This window comes from Moschus berezovskii, chromosome 1 (assembly GCF_049115385.1).
Source record: "Moschus berezovskii isolate FMDL1 chromosome 1, NW_MosBer_1.0, whole genome shotgun sequence".
Classification (NCBI taxonomy): domain Eukaryota; kingdom Metazoa; phylum Chordata; class Mammalia; order Artiodactyla; family Moschidae; genus Moschus; species Moschus berezovskii.
Genome location: NC_142460.1, coordinates 106,282,805 through 106,307,720, shown reverse-complemented (window position 1 = coordinate 106,307,720; position 24,916 = coordinate 106,282,805). Strand labels below are relative to the sequence as shown.

General features: G+C 38.4%; 1 protein-coding gene across 3 annotated transcripts in view; it reads left to right on the top strand.

Annotated features, from left to right (window-relative positions):
• Positions 1 to 24,916, top strand: part of ATP11B (ATPase phospholipid transporting 11B (putative)) — a 126,080-nt gene that overhangs the window by 15,960 nt on the left and 85,204 nt on the right. The window contains exons 1-4 of one of the 3 annotated variants that reach the window (XM_055409833.2): positions 4,782 to 4,871; positions 9,747 to 9,863; positions 21,434 to 21,523; positions 23,173 to 23,253. In XM_055409833.2, coding sequence (XP_055265808.2) covers positions 23,176 to 23,253 — 78 coding nt within the window. In that variant the 5' untranslated portion in view covers positions 4,782 to 4,871; positions 9,747 to 9,863; positions 21,434 to 21,523; positions 23,173 to 23,175. Of the gene's footprint in view, positions 1 to 4,781; positions 4,872 to 9,746; positions 9,864 to 21,433; positions 21,524 to 22,788; positions 22,932 to 23,172; positions 23,254 to 24,916 lie in introns of those variants that run through there. The other 2 variants (XM_055409805.2, XM_055409842.2) reach the window with 2 other exon arrangements.

Here is a 24,916-nt window from a genome sequence, read left to right as displayed (position 1 = left end):
CACAGAAGTAGAATTGTCGGATCATGTGGATAGTCTGTGTTCACTTTTCTGAGGAGTTGCTATGTTATTGCCACAGGGGCTGCTACAGGTATATGTTGGAGTGGGAAATTAGGGTTGGGGAGTAACAGAAGAGATAAGCTTCCTGTAAGAGATGAACTTCTTATGGTAAAGTATTTGCAAATGATTTAAGAATTTTAGAGTTAAGCTCAATTCAGTCACTCAGTCATGTCCGATTCTTTGCGACCCCATGGACTACAGTATACCAGGCTTCCCTGTGCATCACTAACTCCCAGAGCTTACTCAAACTCCATGTCCATCATGTCAATGATTCCCAAGATTACTCTATATTTTGAATCCTGTAGCTGGAAAACCAGTTCCAACCTACCTCTGCAGTAGGAGCAGTTCTTGGAAGCCCAGACTGGTCTGATAGATGGCAGACTACCTTAAATCGTAAAATGAAAATTATGTAACATGATTCAAAAAGTTGAAATTAACTTATTGTGTTTACATCATAGGCATTTTAAGTTATTTCCTCTCGCCTTACTTTGGGCTGTTAACAGTGTAAAATTATAATACCTTCATATAGATGTATTTTGGGCTTCCCAGGTGGCTCAGTGGTACAGAATCCAACTGTCAATGCAGGAGACACAGATTCGATCCCTGAGTTAGAAAGATCCCCCGGAGAAGAAAATGGCAAGACACTCCAGTATTCTTGCCCAGGAAATCCCATGAACAGAGAAACCTGGTGGGCTGCAGTCCATGGGTTCGGAAGAGTTGGACACTACTGACAACTGAGCACAACACAGCATAGATGTTTTTTATTTAAATCCATGTCTAGGAAACAGTAATTCACTATTAATTTTGTAGATTTGGTAGAGTACATTAAATCATTCTTCCCCAGAAGCATCATTACACTGGAACATGTAGGCAACAGAAATCACTTTCTGTCATACGAAATGTGTGACTGAAATAAAGCTTTCGATCATTTCTTTTAATAACCAATGCAATTGAAGTTTTGATTCTGAAGCTGCTTTTTATGTTATTTTTCATGGATTTTTAAATTTGTTTTGTAGCTTTTTATTTTGGAGGAGATAGATCACATATAAGAATGATTACATGTACAGATTTGATCACTAAGCTCTAAAAATGTTCCCTTAGTTTTGTTAAGGAAGTGTGACATTTAATTACAGGACTATAGTTTTAGCTTTTTCTTAGCTCTTATTTGTAATGCTTGTATTTTTTATAAAATCTTTGAGATTTTTAAGAATAGTACAGAGGTTGGTATATTTGGTATGAAAATATGATTCATTTCCAAGTACCACTTTTTGCCAAAGACTAGCTTCTAAAAATTATAAGCTGTTTTCTGGTTTGGTTTTTCTAGACTTCATGAGTTTGCTGTTACAAAAGGAATCTCTTTCAAATCAGTCCCATGTGTTTTCTGTTTTTTCCTTGAATGCCATTGTGGGGCTTTTTTTCCATCTTAAATATTCATCCACTTAAAAAAAACTTGTGGTTTTTACATATGCTCACAAATCCAGACCAAAAAAAGGTCTTTAATTTATACTTTCTTAGAATATGAGAGTTTTAATTTTTAAATAAAAATTAGTGTGCTTCCAAAATCCTATACAGTTGACTCTTGAACAACATGGGTTTGAACTGTTCAGGTCCCCTTATATGTGGATTTTTTCAACAGTAAATACTACAGTAATGTAGGGCTAATTCTGAGCATGCAGAAGGCCAATTCTGAAGTTATACTCAGTTTTGACTGCATGGAGGGTTGGCTCCCCTAACAGCTGAGTTGTTCAGGAGTCAACTGTACTCTACTTTTTAGCAGGTGCAAATATCAGGATGGCTAGAATAGCATTACTGTATCTCATTTCCTTTACGCAGGACAAGATGAAGTCAGAGAAGAAAGGAGCACGCCATCCAAGATTCAGGGTGTGAATGGATAGTCTGGGTGGACGGCAGAAAGTGTAATATGCCAGAGGCTTCTGGACCCTGATGTGTGGCCTTAACCTAGTGATTAGGGAGTTCAGATTGTGCAGTACCATAGAATTGCTGATAATGCTTGCTAGAAATAGTATGAAACTATGCTTGAACTTCACACCAACAGTATCAGTTCAGTTCAGTTCAGTCGCTCAGTCATGTCCGACTCTTTGCGACCCCATGAATCACAGCACGCCAGGCCTCCCTGTCCATCACCAACTCCCGGAGTTCACTCAAACTCATGTCCATCGAGTCGGTGATGCCATCCAGCTGTCTCATTCTCTGTCATCCCCGTCTCCTCCCGCCCCCAATCCCTCCCAGCATCAGACTCTCTTCCATTGAGTTAACTCGTTGCATGAGGTGGCCAAAGTATTGGAGTTTCAGCTTTAGCATCAGTCCTTCCAATGAACCCCCAGGACTGATCTCCTTTAGAATGGACTGGTTGGATCTCCTTGCGGTACAAGGGACTCTCAAGAGTCTTCTCCAGCACCACAGTTCAAAAGCATCAATTCTTCGGCGATCAGCTTTCTTCACAGTCCAACTCTCAACATCCATACATGACCACGGGAAAAACCATAGCCTTGACTAGACGGACCTTGGTTGGCAAAGTAATGTCTCTGCTTTTTGATACGCTGTCTAGGTTGGTCATAACTTTCCTTCCAAGGAGTAAGCGTCTTTTAATTTCATGGCTGCAATCAGCATCCGCAGTGATTTTGGAGCCCCAAAAAATAAAGTCTGACACTGTTTCCACTGTTTCCCCATCTATTTCCCATGAAGTGATGGGACCAGATGCCATGATCTTTGTTTTCTGAATGTTGAGCTTCAAGCCAGTCTTTTCACTCTCCTCTTTCACTTTCATCACGTGGCTTTCTAGTTCCTCTTCTCTTTTTGCCATAAGGATGGTGTCATCTGCATATCTGAGGTTATTGATATTTCTCCCAGCAATCTTGATTCCAGCTTGTGCTTCTTCCAGCCCAGCGTTCCTCATGATGTACTCTGCATGTAAGCTAAATAAGCAGGGTTACAATATACAACCTTGACGTACTCCTTTTCCTATTTGGAACCAGTCGGTTGTTCCATGTCCAGTTCTAACTGTTGCTTCCTGACCTGCATACAGGTTTCTCAAGAGGCAGGTCAGGTGGTCTGGGATTCCCATCTCTTTCAGAATGTTCCACAGTTTATTGTGATCCACACAGTCAAAGGCTTTGGCATAGTCATTGAAGCAGAAATAGATGTTTTTCTGGAACTCCCTTGCTTTCTCCATGATCCAGCGGATGTTGGCAATTTGATCTCTGGTTCCTCTGCCTTTTCTAAAACCTGCTTGAACATCTGGGAGTTCACGGTTCACATATTGCTAAAGCCTGGCTTGGAGAATTTTGAGCATGACTTTACTAGTGTGTGAGATGAGTGCAATTGTGCGGTAGTTTGAGCATTCTTTGGCATTGCCTTTCTTTGGGATTGGAATGAAGACTGACCTTTTCCAGTCCTGTGGCCACTGCTGAGTTTTCCAAATTTGCTGGTATATTGAGTGCAGCACTTTCACAGCATCATCTTTCGGGATTTGAAATAGCTCAATTGGAATTCCATCACCTCCACTACCTTTGTTCATAGTGATGCCTTCTAAGGCCCCCTTGACTTCACATTCCAAGATGTTTGGCTCCAGGTGAGTGATCACGCCATCGTGATTATCTTCATTGTGAAGATCTTTTTTGTACAGTTCTTCTGTGTATTGAGGTGGCAAGAAAACACTAACAGTATAGTTATATAATTAATTCTGATGAATGGTATTTGTTTTGATTTCTGTTAAAGAAAGTAGAGGTGTTATTGAAATAAAGATCCTCTGTGTCATTTTTAAAATATGGAATATTGAGATGGGCAACTGAGTATAAAAACAAGACCTTAAAGTGGTTCTAGCTTTCTTTATGTCTTCAAAATCTGTTGAAAACTATTCTGTCATCAGAAGAATACTTGTTCCCTGGTGGTCTAGTGGTTAGGATTCTACGCTTTCACTGCTGTGAACCAGGTTCACTCCCTGGTCAGGAAACTGAGATCCTGTGGTACGGCCAGAATTAAAAAAAAAAAAATCCATGTTTACGCTAATTTACATACAATTTCAGAGACACAGACGTGAAGCCCTGCTCTAAGTCACCTTTCTCATTTTTAGACAGTTTTATTTATTTTTTTATTTTGTTCATGGCTACTTGAATTTGTGGCGGAGAAGATGATGTTCACGTATTGAAGTTATAGGTTTAATTTCCATGAGGAACACTTAGCTATCCTTATACTACAGTTGCAAATATAAGTTCTAACTATTTGGTGTATGTAAAAAAATACACCCACATGTATATACATGCCATTGATTATAACAAGATTGGATAAGGTCTTTTTTTTTTTTAATTTAATAAATGGTACAAAGCACAATGCCAAAAACATTAACAGTTAAAATTTCACCAAATGAAAAAATACTATAGAATACACAGTTGTAAAAAGCTACATTAAGTTATTTTACAACTGCCTCAGGCTGCAAAAAGAAAAAAAAAACCCAATACCATACCTAAGTTATCCCTCTCTCAAAATAAGGTCATTTGAATTAATCGCTGAAAAAACAATTCAGAATGCTTAAGTGGGTGTTATAGCATCTTTGGGAATAAGGAAAGACGTACTATCATTATTTCCCTTTTCGTATTGTCATCTTATATGATTTCCTGGAATATGGTGATACTGAATTTAAAATTCAGTTTAATTTAAAACTGATTTTTGGAACATTTCAATATATCTTCTTGAAATAATTGTAGGAATCTCAGGAGTTCCAGCATTTGTGTGTGATCACTGGTTCATTCAGTAGAGAGGGATGGAGAATGATGACCATTTGCTTCCTGTAAAGTGTATGCATTTATATATTGTATATTCATACTATGAAATATGAGAGGTTGTAGTACTAACGTCATAATATATTTTGGGGTAAGGTCTTGGTTTCTTTTTTTGTTTGACTTTAGATGTACGTAGTAATAATCTTGGGATTTAGCAAAAAGAATTTTGTATCCATGGTTCTCAGTCTCAGTTGTCTTGACATCTTAAAGATTTATATCTTCATATAAATTTGCTCAGATTTGCTCTTTTCTTTTATTTCAGAAGCTTTACACGCACGGTGTATAACTTAGGGTTTACGTTAACATGATTATAGAGTGAATACAGAATAAGTGTGTTCCATGGAGTCTACTGCTTCAGTTACCTGTGTGTCTCTTCTTGTTTTATGTACTGTATAGACAAACTTCTGGTGGGCCCTCTTTGAGAAACACAGTCATAGACTACAGCATTAGCATTCAGACTGTTCATCTGTTTATTGAGTTGGAGCATATTATGATTTGCTTGCATATTTAATAAATCATATTATCCTTCATGGCTTAACATAGTGCTTAAACTCAGTAGATAGTTGTTGACTGAATAAATGGTATACATCTTTTAAATGATCGCGATATTCCAGATAGAGCAGTGAGTTCCAGCTCTGATTTTGAAACCTGCCTTTTTCTCCCATGAATTATTACAGGGCACAATTATGAAATGTTTAAAAGAAAATTAATGAGGAAAATAAATATGTGCCACATTTTATCCTTAAACTGATTTTGAAATCAGATACATAATGGCACATTCACATCCACAAAATGTGGTCATCAGTTGAATAGCATAACAAATAAAACTTCATTTTTTAATGGTGCATACAAATACATTTAATTTGCACCATTGTGTGCTAGCTGTTTCTAAGATCACAAAGTAAATTGTTTAAAACCATGAACAACAGTCATTGAAACCCAAACATAGCACTGCTAATATTTAATGTGCTAAATAAAATATCCCTTTAGGTAATATGGGAATCTCCACTATCCTATGTATGTCTGTACTTAATGGGAATTTTACGGGGATGCCAAGCATGGAAAGGCAGCCACATTACTTAGTAGATTACTAGCTTAAGAGCACTTAATTTATAAAAGTGGATCATTGTAGTTTATGAATACCAAGTTTAATTAATCTCTTAATAACTTCATAGTACTAGTAAATAGCTCTTGACCATCATGAAAAACATGTAAATCTAAGAAAATTTGAATCATTGCTTGTTAGAACCAAAAAAGGTCTTGCATTTGGTGATTGATTTCAACCTGTGAGCGCTTCACTGTGTCTCAGACAGTAAAGACTGCCTGCAATGCTAGGAGACCTGGGTTGGGAAGATCCCTGGAGAAGGAAATGGCAACCCTCCAGTGTTCTTGCCTGGAAAATTCCATGGACAGAGGAGCCTGGTGGGCTACAGTCCATGGGGTTGCAAAGAGTTAGACATGACTGAGTGACTTTTACTTCAACCTGTCAAGGGTTCCCCGATCAAAGGAATTTTGAAGATTTACTTGCCATTCTGAAAAAAACGGAAATATAGATCAATGGAACAAAATAGAAAACCCAGAAATAAACCCATGTTTATTGGGTACCTTATTTTTGACAAAGGAAGCATTGTCTTTACAATGGGGCAAAGACAGCCTCTTCAATAAGTGGTGCTGGGAAAACTGGACAGCTACATGTAAAAGAATGAAATTAGAACACTTCCTAACACCATACACAAAGATAAAATCAAAATGGAATAAAGACCTAAGTGTAAGACCAGAAACTGTAAAATTCTTAGGCAGAACACTCGATGACATAAATCAAGACGCTCTATAACCCACCTTCTAGAGTAATGGAAATAAAAACAAAAGTAAACAAGTGGGACCTGATTAAACTGAAAAGCTTTTGCACAGCAAAGGAAACTATAAGCAAGGTGAAAAGACAGTCCTCAGAATGGGAGAAAATAATAGCAAGCGAAACAACTGACAAAGGATTAATTTCCAAAATATACAAGCAGCTCATACAACTCAATAGCAGAAAAACAAACAGCCCAATCAAAAAGTGGGAAAAAAGACCTAAACAGACATTTCTCCAAAGAAGACATGCAGATGGCTAACAAATACATGAAAAGATGCTCAGTATCACTCATTATTAGAGAAATGCAAATCAAAGCTACAATGAGATCTCACCTCACACCAGTCACAATGCTGCTGCTGCTGTTGCTGCTGCTGCTAAGTCACTTCAGTCGTGTCCGACTCTGTGTGACCCCGTAGACGGAAGCCCACCAGGCTCCCCCGTCCCTGGGATTCTCCAGGCAAGAACACTGGAGTGGGTTGCCATTTCCTTCTCCAACGTGTGAAAGTGAAAGTGAAGTCGCTCAGTCGTGTCCGACCCTTAGCGACCCCACGGACTGCAGCCCTCCAGGCTCCTCCATCCATGGGATTTTCCAGGCAAGAGTACTGGAGTGGCTTGCCATTGCCTTCTCTGCCAGTCACAATGGCCCTCATAAAAAAGTCTACAAACCATAAATGCTGAAGAGGGTGTGGAGAAAAGGGAACCATCTTGCACTGTTGGTGGGAATGTAAATTGATACAGCTACTATGGAAGGATGGTATGGAGATTCCTTAAAAAACTAGGAATAAAACCACCATATGACCCAGCAATCCCACTTGTAGGCATATACCCTGAGGAAGCCAAAATTGAGAAAGACACATGTGTCCCATTGTTCATTGCAGCACTATTTACAGTAGCTAGAACATGGAAGCAATCTAGATGTCCATCAACAGATGAATGGATAAAGAAGTTGTTGTACATATACAGTGGAATATTACTCAGCCATAAAAAGGAATGCATTTGAGTCAATTCTAAAGAGGTGGACAAACCTGGAGCCTATTATACAGGGTGAAGTAAGTCAGAGAAAGATAAATTTCATATCCTAACACATATATTCAGAATCTAGAAAGATGGTACCAAATAATTTGTTTTCAGGGTGTCAGTTTAGTAACAGAGACCAGACTTATGGACATGGGTAGAGGGGAGAAGAAGGTGAGATATATGGAGACAGTATCAAGGCAAATTGGAAGTGGTCAAACAGGAGATGGCAAGAGTGAACGTCCGAAGTCAAGAAACATCTGGAGTAACAGGCAAATTTGGCCTTGGAGCACGGAATGAAGCAGGACAAAGGCTAATAGAGTTTTGTCAAGAGAATGCACTGGTCATAGCAAACACCCTCTTCCAACAACACAAGAGAAGACTCTACACATGGACATCACCAGATGGTCAACACCGAAATCAGATTGATTATATTCTTTGCAGCCAAAGATGGAGAAGCTGTATACAGTTAGCGAAAACAAGACCAGGAGCTGACTGTGGCTCAGATCATGAACTCCTTATTGCGAAATTCAGACTGAAATTGAAGAAAGTAGGGAAAACCACTAGACCATTCAGATATGACCTCAATCAAATCCCTTATGATTATACAGTGGAAGTGAGAAATAGATTTAAGGGACTAGATCTGATAGATAGAGTGCCTGATGAACTCTGGACGGAGGTTCGTGACAGGTTGGGGGCGGGAGGAGAAGGGGACGACGGAGAATGAGATGGCTGGATGGCATCACCGACTCTGTGGACATGAGTTTGAGTGAACTCCGGGAGTTGGTGATGGACAGGGAGGCCTGGCGTGCTGTGATTCATGGGGTCGCGGAGAGTCGGACACGACTGAGCGACTGAACAATGTGGACACTTACATTACCATATGTAGAATAGATAGCTGATGGGAATTTGCCATATGTCTCGGGGAACTCAGACAGGGGCTCTGTATCAACTTAGAGGGGTGAGATGGGAAGGGAGATGGGAGGTAGGTTCAAGAGGGAGGGGCCATATGTATGCCTATGGCTGATTCATGTTGAGGTCTGACAGAAACAAAATTCTGTAAAGCAATTATCCTTCAATTAAAAAATAAAGTTTTTAAAAATAAAAAGATTTACTTGCCACTTTGGAAAAGAGTGTAATATTGTAGGAATGAAGTATCAGTATTCTTGTCACCAAGGCAAACCTTTCCACTGGAGATGATTACTAAATGTACCTTAATTGAATGTCTTCTAAATTTGAAGCCAGAATTATAACATATTATATCCACATGTGAGAGAGTCGATTGATAATGTAACTAGCATGACGAAATGCTTGTATGGAATGAATCTGGGCTATACAGTTCTCTGGGAACAAAGCTCTTTGAAACCAAGTTGAACTGGGTGTAAAATAAAATGTAAGCCTTTGTCATCAGACATGGTAGGTGCTGACTAGGCCTTAGCTACGCTGGGCTTCCACATCACTGACTAGGAATCAGAAAAAGACTAGGAAAAGAGAAAAGCAAGGAACCCCAGAAATGAAAGAGAGGAAAGAAGCCTTCACGGACTTCTGTAGATCTTCTGTATGATTGTTCTTTTCTTGTGGTTGCATCTCTGACAAAGAATGGACTATTTTTCATTACTAGAGGTTATTACCTAGTTAGTTTATATCTAAAGAAAATATACCTGTTTACTTTGAAAGGGGCTTCTCTGTTGGCCCAGCTGGTAAAAAAATCCTCCTGCAATGCAGGAGACCTGGGTTGATCCCCTGGGTTGGAAAGATCCCCTGGAGAAGGGAAAGACTACCCACTCCAGTATTCTGGCCTGGAGAATTCCATGGACTGTATAGTCCATGGGGTCGCAAAGAGTCGGACATGACTGAGCAACTTTCACTTACTTTGAAAGAAAAAGAAATGGCTTAAATAGATTAACCCTATATGCAGTTCAAGGCAAGTAATAGGTATAATATGATCAATTTAAAAGTACCACCAGGAAAGAATCATAACTAACTTTGCTGACAATTATTTTTCTTTTGCTTTGCCTCAGGGTTTTGACCCACCACATCAAAGTGACACAAGAACTATTTACATAGCCAACAGGTTTCCTCAGTATGGCCATTATACACCTCAGAAATTTATAGATAACCGGATCATTTCATCTAAGGTAAGAATTAACACTTCTGTTATTAAAACTGTGGTTATGTACTATTTTCCTTTAAAATTGATCTGTTTGGGTAGTATACATTTATATCCTTAAAAATTCAGGGAAATGGTGGCTGGTAGATGTATCTTAACCAAAATTGTGAACTGTAAAATAAAAAGAGTTGCTGGTTCCTAATGTCAGATAGCCAACATTCCAAAAGGTACCCTTAGTTTAAACTAAGGACTAATTGAGGAAGGAATTAAACTAAGGAACTTAGAAAAGTGAAAGTGAAGTCACTCAGTGGTGTCTGACTCTTTGCAATCCCATGAACACCAGGCTCCTCCGTCCATGGGATTTTCTAGGCAAGAGTACTGGAGTGGGCTGCCATTTCTTATATTTATACCATATGCCAGGCACTATATTAAGGTACTTCTCATATTATTTAATCCTTACAACAACTTTAAGATATGTTTAATGAGTGTTGTTATACTCATTTTATATCAGTTTCTCCAACTGAAGTGCTGGAAAATAATTTACCCAGGGATGAGTTTGAAGTTTGAACTCAGTTTTGTGTGACTTTAAAGCCTGACTTCCTCCAAATTTATGATTCTTCTATAAACATTTTATAGTACAAAAGAACCTACTCATTCTTACATATTCTTTCTTGTTTCATTTTTTTCCTGTGGCATTTTGAAGCTGTCTTAGTCTATTTTGAAGCTGAAGATTATAGAATACTGCTATCATCTGTCATGATGGATATGTTTTCCTTGCTGTCTAATATGATAACCATTAGTCACATAGGGCTGTTTAGGCCTTGAAATATAGTATGTAATTAAGGAAGTTAATCTTTGATTTTAATTTATTTTAAATTCAATAGCCACATGTGACTAGTGGCTACTTTATTGGACAGTGCAGTTATAGAGGATGTGAGTCAGAAACTGAGGGTAAAGTTCTTTAAGCATTGTTATTGTTCAGTCACCCAGTCGTGTCGACTCTTCGCTATCCCATGGAATGTAGCCCTCTAGGCCTCTCTGTCCCTCACCATCTCCCAAAGTTTGCCCAAGTTCATGTCCATTGCATTGGTGATGCCATCCCGCTGTCTCATCCTCTGACACCCTCTTTGCCTTCTGCCCTCAATCTTTCAAAGCATCAGGGACTTTTCCAGTGAGTCAGCTGTTCACATCAGATGCCCAAAATACTGGAGTTTCGGCTTCAGCATCAGTCCTTCCAAATCAACAGGGTTTATTTCCCTTAAGATTGACTGGCTTGATCTCCTTGCTGTTCAAGGGACTCTCAGGAGTCCTCCAGCACCACAGTTCAAAGGCATCTTTGAGCATGTGTGCTTTTGTTAGTCAGTCATGTCTACTCTTTGCGAGCCATGGACTGTAGCCTGCCAGACTCCTCTGTCCATGGAATTTCCTAGGCAAAAATGCTGGAGTGGGTTGCCATTTCCTTTCCAGGGGATCTTCCCGACCCAGGGATCAAACCCAAGTCTCCTGCATTGCAAGCAAATTCTTTACCATATGAGCTACCAGGGAAGTCACGATCATAGAGGAGCTTTAGATTAATGACATAGTTCTTAGTAAGTGATGTAAGAAATAAAAGTCCTTCTTGAAAAAAAATTTTTTTAAACACTAGGTATAATTTATATACAATAAAATTTACTAATTTGATGAATTTTGGCAAATGTATAGCATATGACCACCATCATTAAGACACAGAATACATTTGTCACTCCAAAAAATTAGTGGCCATTCTCCCTTCTCTTCACCTCCAACAATAGCAACTGATCTGCTTTCTGTAGCTATAGTTTTGTCTTTTCTAGAATGTCATATGGAGAAGGCATTGGCGCCCCACTCCAGTACTCTTGCCTGGAAAATCCCATGGATGGAGGAGCCTGGTGGGCTGCAGTCCATGGGGTCGCTAAGAGTCGGACACGACTAAGCGACTTCACTTTCACTTTTCACTTTTATGCATTGGAGAAGGAAATGGCAACCCATTCCAGTGTTCTTGCCTGGAGAATCCCAGGGACGGGGGAGCCTGGTTGGTTGCCGTCTATGGGGTCACACAGAGTCGGACACGACTGAAGTGACACAGCAGCAGCAGCAGAATGTCATATAAACAATGCATACAGTAGGAGTCTTGTGTCTGATTTCTTTTCACTTAACACAGTACTGTTGAGATCAGTCTTTGTTGTTGCAAGTGTCAGAATCTGTGTTCCTTTCCTTTTTAGTGCATATTTCAGTTGTCACCATAGGTTTGGATAGTTTATGTTCTGAATTTTTGTCATTTTCCTTGGATGGTTTCACTACTAGTATTTTCCCCTTAAGTTTCCAGTTGCTTTTCTAGCCCTGAGCTCTAAATCTTTGTTGTATTTTGTTGATAATGGAGTATTTTCCCCTACTCTTTGGCTGCCATATCTGTGTGAGTTGGATAGTATCTCCAGGCTAAGAAGCCGTTGCTTATAATTCATACACCTTCCATTGTAATTTTTTTTAATTAAACTTTCTTCGTGTTTCTATCTATATTTTGGACATTTCCCAAGATTTTTAAATAGTTCGTTTTAATCTCATTTTCATAATTATTATCTGCTAGGAGTTCACTTAAATTGAAGAAAGGAAGGAAAACCACTAGACCATTCAGGTATGACCTAAATGAAATACCTAACAATTATGCAGTGGAAGTGAGAAACAGATAAGGGACTAGATCTGATAGACAGAGTGCCTGATGAACTATGGACAGAGAGCTCAAGACACTGTACGGGAGGCAGTGATCAAGACCATCCCCAAGAAAAAGAAATGCAAAAAAGCAAAATGGCTGTCTGAGGAAACCTTACAAATAGCTGTGAAAAGAAGAGAAGAGAAAAGCAAAGGAGAAAAGGAAAGATACCCATTTGAATGCAGAGTTCCCAAGAATAGCAAGGAGAGATAAGAAAGTCTTCCTCAGTGATCAATGCAAAGAAATAGAGGAAAATAATAGAATAGGAAAGATTAGAGATCTCTTCAAGAAAATTAGAGATACCAAGGGAACATCTCATGCAAAGATGGGGACAATAAAGGACAGGAATGGTTTGGACCTAACAGAAGCAGAAAATATTAAGAAGAGGTAGCCAGAATACACAGCAGAACTATACAAAAAGTGCTTCATGACCCAGATAATCATAATGGTGTGATCACTCACCTAGAACCAGGCATCCTGGAGTGTGAAGTCAAGTGGGCCTTAGGAAGCATCACTATGAAGAAAGCTAGTGGAGGTGATAGTATTCCAGTTGAGCTATTATCAAATCCTAAAAGATAATGCTGTGAAAGTGCTATACTCAATATACCAGCAAAATTGGAAAACTCAGCAGTGGCCACAGTACTGGAAAAGGTCAGTCTTCATTCCAGTCCCAGAGAGAGGCAATGCCAAAGAATACTCAAACTACCACACAGTTGCACTCATCTCACACGCTAGCAAAGTGGTGCTCAAAATTCTCCAAGTCAGGCTTCAACAATACTTGCACCATGAACTTCCAGATGTTCAAGCTGGTTTTAGAAAAGGCAAAGGAACCAGAGATCAAATTGCCAACATCCACTGGATCACCGAAAAAGCAAGAGAGTTCCAGAAAAGCATCTGTTTGTGATTTATTGACTATGCCAAAGCCTTTGATTGTGTGGATCACAACAAACTGTGGAAAATTCTGAAAGAGATGGGAATACCAGACCACCTGACTTGCCTCTTGAGATATCTGTACGCAGGTCAAGAAGCAACAGTTAGAACTGGACATGGAACAACAGACTGGTTCCAAATAGGAAAAGGAGTACATCAAGGCTGTATATTGTCACCCGGCTTCAGTTCAGTTCAGTCACTCAGTCGTGTCCGACTCTTTGCGACCCCATGAATCACAGCACGCCAGGCCTCCCTGTCCATCACCAACTCCCAGAGTTCACTCAAACTCATGTCCATCAAGTCGGTGATGCCATCCAGCCATCTCATCCTCTGTCGTCCCCTTCTCCTCCTGCCCCCAATCCTTCCCAGCATCAGAGTCTTTTCCAGTGAGTCAACTCTTCGCATGAGGTGGCCAAAGTATTGGAGTTTCAGCTTTAGCATCAGTCCTTCCAATGAACACCCATGATTGATCCTCTTTAGAATGGACTGGTTGGATCTCCTTGCAGTCCAAGGGACTCTCAAGAGTCTTCTCCAGCACCACAGTTCAGGCTTATTCAACTTAAATGCAGAGAACATCATGAGAAACGTTGGGCTGGATGAAGAACAAGCTGGAATCAAGATTACTGGGAGAAATATCAATAACCTCAGATATTCAGATGACACCACCCTTATGGCAGAAAGTGAAGAAGAATTAAAGAGCCTCTTGATGAAAGTGAAAGAGGAGAGTGAAAGGAGTTGGCTTAAAACTCAACATGCAGAGCGCTAAGATGGCATCCAGTCCCATCACTTCATGGCAAATAGATGGGGAAACAGTGGTAGACTTTATTTTTTGGGCTCCAAAATCACTGCAGAAGGTAACTGCAGCCATGAAATTAAAAGACGCTTATTCCTTAGAAGAAAAGTTAGGACCAACCTAGAGAGCATATTAAGAAGTAGAGACATTACTTTGCCAACAAAGGTCCATCTAGTCAAGGCTGTGGTTTTTTCCAGTGGTCATGTATGGATGTGAGAGTTGGACTATAAAGAAAGCTGAGCACCAAAGAATTGATGCTTTTGAATTGTGGTGTTGGAGAAGACTCTTGAGAGTCCCTTGGACTGCAAGGAGATCCAACCAGTCCATCCTTAAGGAAATCAGTCCTGAATATTCATTGGAAGGACTGATGTTGAAGCTGAAACTCCAATACTTTGGCCACCTGATGGGAAGAACTGTCTCATTTGAAAAGACCCTGATGCTGGGAAAGATGGAAGGCAGGAGGAGAAGGGGATGACAGAGGATGAGATGGTTGGATGTCATCACCGACTCAATGGACATGAATTTGAGTAGACTCTGGGAGTTGGTGATGGACAGGGAGGCCTGGCATGCTGCAGTCCACAGGGTCACAAAGAGTCAGACACGACTGAGCAACTGAACTGAATTGAGTTCACAGTCTGCTGATACTTGAAACTGAGTGTCCTGGAAAACTTTTGAGATTAAATATGTTTATATGAAAGTTTTGATATTCAGTCAAATGTAGTAGTATTAGGTTTAGTGTTTTTGACCAGGTTTCAAAAATGGAGATTTTTAAATAAATGTTGCCTTTTTTCACATACAGGAAGACTGTCTTTCTCATTACTCCTCTATTATTATTCCTCTGCTGCTTTTTTAAACTTCCAAACCAGGTTACCTGCTATTCCATAAACTCATGTTTAACTTCCCTACCACCCTGCCTTTGCTATGATTTTGTTTTGATAAGCTCAGTTTTTAAGAATATAGGTTGTATATTTTTGCAGAGAATATAGATTTCATGTTTTTTAACCATATTTCAAGAATGTAGACATTTATATGTGTGTGTGCATGTTCAGTCATGTCCGATTCTTTGTGACCCTATGGACTATAGCCCGCCAGGCTTCTCTGCCCATGAGATTTTTCCAGTCAAGAATACTGGAGTGTGTTGCCATGCTCTCCTCCAGGGGATCTTCCCGACCCAGGGATTGAATCCTCATCTCCTGCTGTGGCAAGCAGATTCTTTACCACTGAGCCATCAGGGAAGCCCAGATATTTATATAGGCAGTGTCTGGGGGTTTTTTTGATCATAGTTGAGCCTGGCTTCTCAGTGTTGCCTTTTACTACCTTTCTGCTCTCCTGTTATTTCCCTAGACTCTTTTGAGACTGCATTATCTTCTATCCCACAAAGCCACGATGAACTTCCCTACTCTCTGCCTTTATTCACTCTTTCTTTCCTTCCTGAAATGTTCTCCCTTTGTTTGCCCCCTGTTTTTAGCTTGTGAGTGTTCATCTCTTAAAGCCCATGTTGAATGTGACCTCCTTCATTAAATTTTTCTTTCTTGTTGAATTCTTTGTATATTCCTTCTTTTACTTTATCTTGAATATAGCTATTGATCTAAATATTGTTCTTAATCCTCTCTATTTAAACTTGTTATCTTTGTTCCTCTTATTATGTAAGTGCCTTGCACATTGTAGATGGAAAATATGCCTCTGTTCAATTTAATTCACTATGTAGTAATGTCTTATCATAAATTTAAATTTTCTTCCAAAAGATTTAATTTTATAACCATGGTTTCATTTTTTTACTAATGTCAGACCTTAGAAGGCAGTGATAAAGTCATGTAGGTAACTGTAGAGAAGATATGCTTCTAGTTCATTTTTCTTGACTGTTATTACATAATAATTAAAATAATTTTAAAGCATAATGAATTATTATTTTCCTTAGAAGATTTTCATGTGTTTAAATATTATTCTACTTGAGTGCCTCCTCTGTGTATGACAGGACCAGCACAGAATTTATACTCAATCTACTAATGTTTACCTGAGAAAAACAATTCCCAACATTTATAAGCTAGCTCATGAGAAGTTTTTGTTTCTTCTCACTTTTTCCGTTGTATTATTGAACTAGCCAAAGAAAACATCCTGAAATTAATTATCTTATTACCAACTTATATAGTTGCTCTTTTCAAAATTCTGAGAGATAAAATGTATTATCACTATTATGATTCAAACAGATTGATGTAAGCTTAGAACATTGCAAGTTAGTTCTTACAAAGTTTTATACAGTTGATCTGGTGACTAAGAAAGTTGTGTGGAAATACTATGACTCTTGTAGGGACAACTGTCTTTTTACTCCAGTTAAGATCAGCTGGCGGTGGTTTGACCCAGAATTAATTGTCTTACGTACACACATTGAGCAGTGACCTCTTTTGGTTCCAGGAAGTATCTGCCTGTCTTCTCTCTAGAGTCTTGAACATAGTTCCCAATCTCAGATTCTAGAACCACTGGTGACACTGCGACCACAGGAAAATGTTTCAGGTATCCCAGATTAGGACTGAAAATATAATTCACCTAAGAAAGGCTGTTAGGTATTGTCCTATTCTTTATATACCCTTGAGTCAAATAGGCTTTCGTGGGCTCTTCTGGGAACCTAGGCATATTTATGAAATTGTTCATATGTGAATGTTTCAGGTCTCAAAAAACTGATTAAGGGAATTCCCTGACAGTCCAATAGTTAGGACTTCTCACTTTCACTGCCGAGAACAAAGGTTCAACCCCTGGTTGGAAAACCAAGATCCTGTAAGCCATACAGCATGGCCAGAAAAAACAGAAGAAAAAATTGATGAAGAAGTGTACTTCTGACCTACGGAAATTAGAACCATCTTCCATTGTACCACAGAAAATCTTGAATTAGTCAATAAGCAGTAAGGCTTCATTCATTACCTGACACCAGGAGAGTTATGGAAGAAAAAGTTTTTTTCCATCAGTGTTTGTTTGCTCGTTTATTTATTCTCCTAGCGTTTTGATATCTGTGTGCTATAGTGTAAGTGCTGAAGATAGAGCAGTAAATAAAACAATGTTCCTAGCCCCAGGGATCTTATATTCTGTTAAGTGAATGGACATTGGGTAAAGTAACAATGCTGTAAAGTGTTTCCCTGTTTTATTCGTAATTGTGTTGTGCATAGTTGGTGGCACAAGTAAAATTTATATGGTGTTCAGTTCAGTCGCTCAGTCGTGTCCGACTCTTTGCGACCCCATGAATCACAGCACGCCAGGCCTCCCTGTCCATCACCAACTCCCGGAGTTCACTCAAACTCATGTCCATCGAGTCGGTGATGCCATCCAGCCATCTCATTCTCTGTCGTCCCCTTCTCCTCCTCCTCCCAATCCCTCCCAGCATCAGGGTCTTTTCCAATGAGTCAACTCTTCGCATGAGGTGGCCAAAGTATTGGAGTTTCAGCTTTAGCATCAGTCCTTCCAATGAACACCCAGGACTGATCTCCTTTAGAATGGACTGGTTGGACCTCCTTGCACTCCAAGGGACTCTCAAGAGTCTTCTTCAACACCACAGTTCAAAAGCATCAATTCTTCGGTGATCAGCTTTCTTCACAGTCCAACTCTCACATCCATACATGACCAATGGAAAAACCATAGCCTTGACTAGACGAACCTTGGTTGGCAAAGTAATGTCTCTGCTTTTTGATATGCTATCTAGGTTGGTCATAACTTTCCTTCCAAGTAGTAAGCGTCTTTAAATTTCATGGCTACAGTCAACATCTGCAGTGATTTTGGAGCCCAAAAAAATAAAGTCTGACACTGTTTCCCCATTTATTTCCCATGAAGTGATGGGACCAGATGCCATGATCTTTGTTTTCTGAATGTTGAGCTTCAAGCCAGTCTTTTCACTCTCCTTTTTCCCTTTCATCAAGAGGCTTTTGAGTTCCTCTTCACTTTCTGCCATAAGGGTGGTGTCATCTGCATATCTGAGGTTATTGATATTTCTCCCGGCAATCTTGATTCCAGCTTGTGCTTCTTCCAGCCCAGCGTTCCTCATGATGTACTCTGCATATAAGCTAAATAAGCAGGGTTACAATATACAATCTTGACGTACTCCTTTTCCTATTTGGAACCAGTCTGTTGTTCTATGTCCAGTTCTAACTATTGCTTCCTGACCTGCATACAGGTTTCTCAAGAGGCAGGTCAGGTGGTCTGGGATTCCCATCTCTTTCAGAATGTTCCACAGTTTATTGTGATCCACACAGTCAAAGGCTTTAGCATAGTCAATGAAGCAGAAATAGTTGTTTTTCTGGAACTCCCTTGCTTTCTCCATGATCCAGCGGATGTTGGCAATTTGATCTCTGGTTCCTCTGCCTTTTCTAAAACCTGCTTGAACATCTGGGAGTTCACGGTTCACATATTGCTGAAGCCTGGCTTGGAGAATTTTGAGCATGACTTTACTAGCGTGTGAGATGAGTGCAGTTGTACAGTAGTTTGAGCATTCTTTGGCATTGCCTTTCTTTGGGATTGGAATGAAGACTGACCTTTTCCAGTCCTGTGGCCACTGCTGAGTTTTCCAAATTTGCTGGCATATTGAGTGCAGCACTTTCACAGCATCATCTTTCAGGATTTGAAATAGCTCAACTGGAATTCCATCACCTCCACTAGCTTTGTTCGTAGTGATGTTCTCTAAGGCCCACTTGACTTCACATTCCAAGATGTTTGGCTCCAGGTGAGTGATCATGCCATCGTGATTATCTTCATTGTGAAGATCTTTTTTGTACAGTTCTTCTGTGTATTCTTGCCACCTCTTCTTAATATCTTCTGCTTCTGTTAGGTCCATACCATTTCTGTCCTTTTTCGAGCCCATCTTTGCATGAAATGTTCCCTTGATATCTTTAATTTTCTTGAAAAGATCTCTTGATTTTCCTATTCTGTTGTTTTCCTCTATTTCTTTGCATTGATCACTGAGGAATGCTTTCTTATCTCTCCTTGCTGTTCTTTGGAACTCTGCATTCAGATGCTTATATCTTTCCTTTTCTCCTTTGCTTTTCGCTTCTCTTCACAGCCTTTTGTAAGGCCTCCTCAGACAGCCATTTTGCTTTTTTGCATTTCTTTTCCATGGGGATGGTCTTGGTCCCTGTCTCCTGTACAATGTCACGAACCTCCGTCCAGAGTTCATCAGGCACTCTGTCTATCAGATCTAGTCCCTTAAATCTATTTCTTACTTCCACTGTATAATCATAAGGGATTTGATTGAGGTCATATCTGAATGGTCTGGTGGTTTTCCCTACTTCAATTTCAGTCTGAATTTGGCAATAAGGAGTTCATGATCTGAGCCACAGTCAGCTCCTGGTCTTGTTTTTGCTGACTGTATAGAGCTTCTCCATCTTTGGCTGCAAAGAATATAATCAATCTGATTTCGGTATTGACCATCTGGTGATGTCTATGTGTAGAGTCTTCTCTTGTGTTGTTGAAAGAGGGTGTTTGCTATGACCAGTGCATTCTCTTGACAAAACTCTATTAGCCTTTGTCCTGCTTCATTCCGTGCTCCAAGGCCAAATTTGCCTGTTACTCCAGGTGTTTCTTGACTTCCTACTTTTGCATTCCAGTCCCCTATAATGAAAAGGACATCTTTTTTGGGTGTTAGTTCTAAAAGGTCTTGTAGGTCTTCATAGAACTTTCTGTTCAATTTTGGCTTCTTAAGCATTACTGGTTGGGGCATAGACTTGGATTACTGTAATATTGACTGGTTTGCCTTGGAAACGAACAGAGATCATTCTGTCGTTTTTGAGATTGCATCCAGGTACTGCATTTCAGACTCTTTTGTTGACCATGATGGCTACTCCATTTCTTCTAAGGGATTCCTGCCCACAGTAGTAGATATAATGGTCATTTGAGTTAAATTCACCCATTCCAGTCCATTTTAGTTCACTGATTCCTAGAATGTCTATGTTCACTCTTGCCATCTCCTGTTTGACCTCTTCCAGTTTGCCTTGATTCATGGACCTGACATTCCAGGTTCCTATGCAATATTGCTCTTTATAGCATCGGACCTTACTTCTGTCACCAGTCACATCCTCAACTGGGTATATGTTTCGCTTTGGCTCCATCCCTTCATTCTATATGGTGTTACCCTGCCCCCATAATGTAGCATTGTGGGCTTATAAACTGATTAATAATATAGCAACAGATACACAGTGATTAGTATGAGCTTGGTTCTTTCCTTAGCACTGTATAAATATATCAGCTCATTTAATCTTTGTAACAACCTATACAGTATGATTGTCCTCATTTTATAGAGCATAGAAAGAGGTACAGAGATAAGATCCAGGGTCCTTCGGTGACCGTGAATTAGGATTTAGATCACAGCAGTTGTTAACCTTTTACCATGAGTGTTTATAACTATTATAGTCTATTATCTCACTGTAAAAATAGGCACTATGACAGATTTTCATGTCCCTTATGAGATTTTCTTCATGGTTATACTAGTGATCACTTAACTAAAGTAATTTTTAATCTTTTTCACATTTCATATCCCATGCTTACCAAGGAGTACTTGAAGAATTATACTGTCTCCTTTGTTTCTGACGAAACCTAAAGAAAATATTTATAAAATAAACTGAATCCAGTGTTAGCATTTTTATCAACTCTTAATTCATCTTTAAATTTATTTTTATTTATTTGGCTGCCCTGGGTCCTAGTTGTGGCACATGAACTCTTAGTTGCAGCATATAGGTTCTAATTCCCTGACCAGAAATCGAACACAGGTCTCTTGCATTGAAAACGTGGAGTATTAGCCACTGGACCACCAGGGAAGTCCCTTAATTCATCTTTTAACATTAGGTTTAGTTTTGTGTAGTCAAAATCCAAAATAAATTATTAAAATATTATTTTAGATCTGCCATCTCCAACTTCTAAAAAAACTAGGAATTTAATAGCAAAATTGATAGGTTCCTTTATCTATCTTTTAAAGTTATACTAAAATTGCCAATAAATAGTAAAAGGTAAAAAGTAGAATAAAAGCCCTGAAACTCTAAAAACCAGATAGTTTTTGTATCATCAAGTTACATGAATTTGTGTAAGGGCTTGGTATATCTGATATGTACAAGTTTTCTTATTATTTGTATATAATACATAATATTTTAAAATATTAACTTATCTTTTTGTTTTTTTTTAGTATACTGTGTGGAATTTTGTTCCAAAAAATTTATTTGAACAATTCAGAAGAGTGGCAAACTTTTATTTTCTTATTATATTTTTGGTTCAGGTAAGCTTTTTCACTCCATAAATTGTTAAGTTGATAGACATGAATGCTAAGCATATATCTTCAAGGAAAAGTTAACATTGCATTCTAAACCATGTGACTATGGGACCCATTTTTTTTTTCTGCAGAGGTGCCCCATTGTATTCAGTGAATACAGTAATGTAAATCACATCTAGATGTCTGAAAAATAGCCAGTGAATTTTAAGATCCGTTGTATTTTATCACTTAGCGTGTTATAGTGCTGATAATCATAATTAAAGCCAAGAAAACAGCATCATCCTTTCAAATGTTCTGCCTCAGAACATAAATACTTTGGCTTTTAATATACAGCACTTGTTTTTGGCACATTTCTGCCTGTGGAACCATCTTTGTACAAAATTAATCTTCCTTTGGTTTTTCTTTTGTTTTTAATTTATAGATTTTACTTTTATTTTAAAAGTTTTTATTATAACTTCTAAGAATCTCCATGAATATAGATTTTTATCCAGGAGGCCATTTTCTTAACTTAAATCTATATTCATTGTAAGCTTTTTAGTTTTTCACATTGTGCTTTTTTTCCCCTAGTATCAGAATATCAAGAGAACAGTATGAAACTTGAGTATAAACCAAGATTTAGAATTAGTGATTGTCGTTTTCCTTCAAAGAGGTTTTTTCTTGATATGTTAGCAGTCTCTTTCAGTGTGGCACTGAATTTTATTTATAAACTCTGAACTTTTCTCTCCATAGAACCTGGACCTTCAAAAGAAAAAAAACTTGTGAAGTAGTCAGCTTAAAGCTTGAGGAAGCTTTTCTTTAATTGCTTCCCTTTGTGAACAGAAAAGGAACTTCTGGGTTTTTTTGTTTTGTTTTAATCAGTAGACCATCAGCTTGTTTAGTCAGAAAAAAACGAGAAATTTATACTTATTCCATACAAGTAACATGCATTTGTGAAATAACTGCCTAAGATCAGGAATTCAGCCTGTCTGTGGAACTAAATTGGCCTAACCAGAGTAAAGCAATATTAATAAATTATTAGACCCATGTTCTAAATAACCAAATATAATTACTGCAAATATTTCTTCTAAAGCAGTTTATTGAAACATCAGTTGCATGATTTAGATAATTGCAGCATGGTTTGTTTTCCGAGTTGTACCCCTCTGGCTCTACTAGCTGTAACAAAATCACTTGTAGAAAGAAACCGTTTCCCTAGTCCCATTTCTTGTTTTCTCTCCAGTGTGAGTTTATTCTGGATCCCAGAATAAAAATTGACAGATTTTTTTTTTTTTTAGCATTTCTCTGGATGGGCAAAGAAATGTGAATTGAAATTCTGAATAGCTGTAGCTCCCCTCCAAGACAAATACTGAGGAAGACCTTAAGTACTCTATGTGTTAAGAAAGCAGAGAAACTGAGTCCACTCTAGCAATATTTGTGGGTATGCAATAGATTTAGATAGTCTACTAACCCCATATAATAGCTAACAAAGTGTACTTGTGAAACTGTGAAGTAAACTGCATTCACTGCGTAATCGCTCTTAAGTTACTTTTTCATCTGAACTATGATATATATTTTGTATAATGTTTTCAGATTTCCCAATAATTATAAGATTCTAGATGTTAATAGTGATATGTACAATATAAAATATAATACTCTGCATTCTTTCTTTTTTAATGCAGCTTATGATTGATACACCTACCAGTCCAGTTACCAGTGGACTTCCATTGTTCTTTGTAATAACAGTTACTGCCATAAAGCAGGTATGAAATATTTTCTGTTGCTTGCTTTCTTCCCAAGTCATTCAGAAGTTTTCTCCTCCAAAGTAAGATTTATTGTTCCGAAAGTAATTTTCCTAAGAAAGCAAATTTAGGGCTTTCCTGATGGCTCAGAGATAAAGAATCCACCTGCCAAATCAGGAGACATGGGGTCAATCCCTGATCCGGGAAGGTTCCACATGCCAGGGGGCAGCTAAGCCTGTGTATCACAAATTCTGAGCCTGTGCTCTAGTCTAGAGCCCAGGAATCATGACTACTGAAGCCTGAGTGCCCTGAGCTTGTGCTCTGCAATGGGAGAAGCCACTGCAGTGAGAAGCCCATACACCTAGAGCAACCCCTGCTCCCTGCAACTAGAGAAAAGCCCGCACAGCACTGAAAGCAGTTTTATTATTTTAAAATAAATTAAATTATGTAAAGAAAAAAGCAGCAAATTGGTTTGATTCTGCATATGGTAAAAATTAAACTGAAGTAAGCCACTCTTATCAGGTACTTGGTGACTGATGGGATGATTACAATTATTAAAGTATGTTGTTGCTTTAACATACCTAAGAAGTATCCAAAAGCAAGCATTTTGTATGTTCAAACCAAGTTATTTGTGAAACAGATGGTTATAATCATCTTTGTAGAGTTTGGTATTATTTAAAGGATATATAATTCAAAGAAAGGGGATATGTTTAGGAGTGAAGCATGTACTTCTGACATGAACATTTTTGAATAAAAATTGTATAGTGCTTTCCTACTTTTTACAGCTTTCTCTGTGAAATTGATTTTTATGTAAAGTTGTACTCTAAGGGAATAGCTTCAACTAGATCTGATTTGATATTAAAATCTAGGTATAGAAAAACAGTATTATTGGATAAACATGACAAGAAAATTAAAAAATCCCTAGAAGCGTCATGTTTATATAGCTACCACTTCTCAAAATATCTTGACAGAAGCTCAACTGTTCAGAACTGCTCCCTTCCTCTTGAAAGAGTTAATTTGAATTTTCATGTGCCAGTTTGATAAGTTTTCATTTTGTAAGATGTAGAAATAAGGCTTACATTGACATAGAAACAAAATTGGCAAATGTTTTATAATTCTGAGATGTAGTGTATTTATTACTTATTTGATAAAGGTAAGGGAAGTCTATAAATTAACAGTTAATCTAGTGTGTCTGAATAGCATGCTACTTCTGTAAGTTTGATTTCCCTTTATTCACTGCTCTGTTGGAGACTAGGATTTATGTAAGTCAGTAAGCGTCCAGATCACTTGATACAATTACATATTCATTTGGTTTTGTAGATGTCATTTATTGCATCAAAGTAACAAATATTTGTCCCTTGGACTTCTTTTTTGTATATAATTTCTTCCTTGGTGATTTTCTCAAGTCTAGTGGGTCTAAATTTACATGTATCCTGAAACTATGCTCTGAACTCCAGACATACATATATAACAATTTGTGCTTACAAATAAAACTATTTCCTCTTGGACACCTTAAGCGTTTCCTGACCTCTGTGTCACTGTCTCATTCCCTGCTCTGGTCTTTTTGCTTATATCATTTCTCATTCACTACCTATTCTGTTGAATAAATGCTTGTTTATTAGTTTGTCACCTTCATTTGAATGTTTAGTTCTCTGAGGGCAGAGACTTTGTTTTATATTATCAG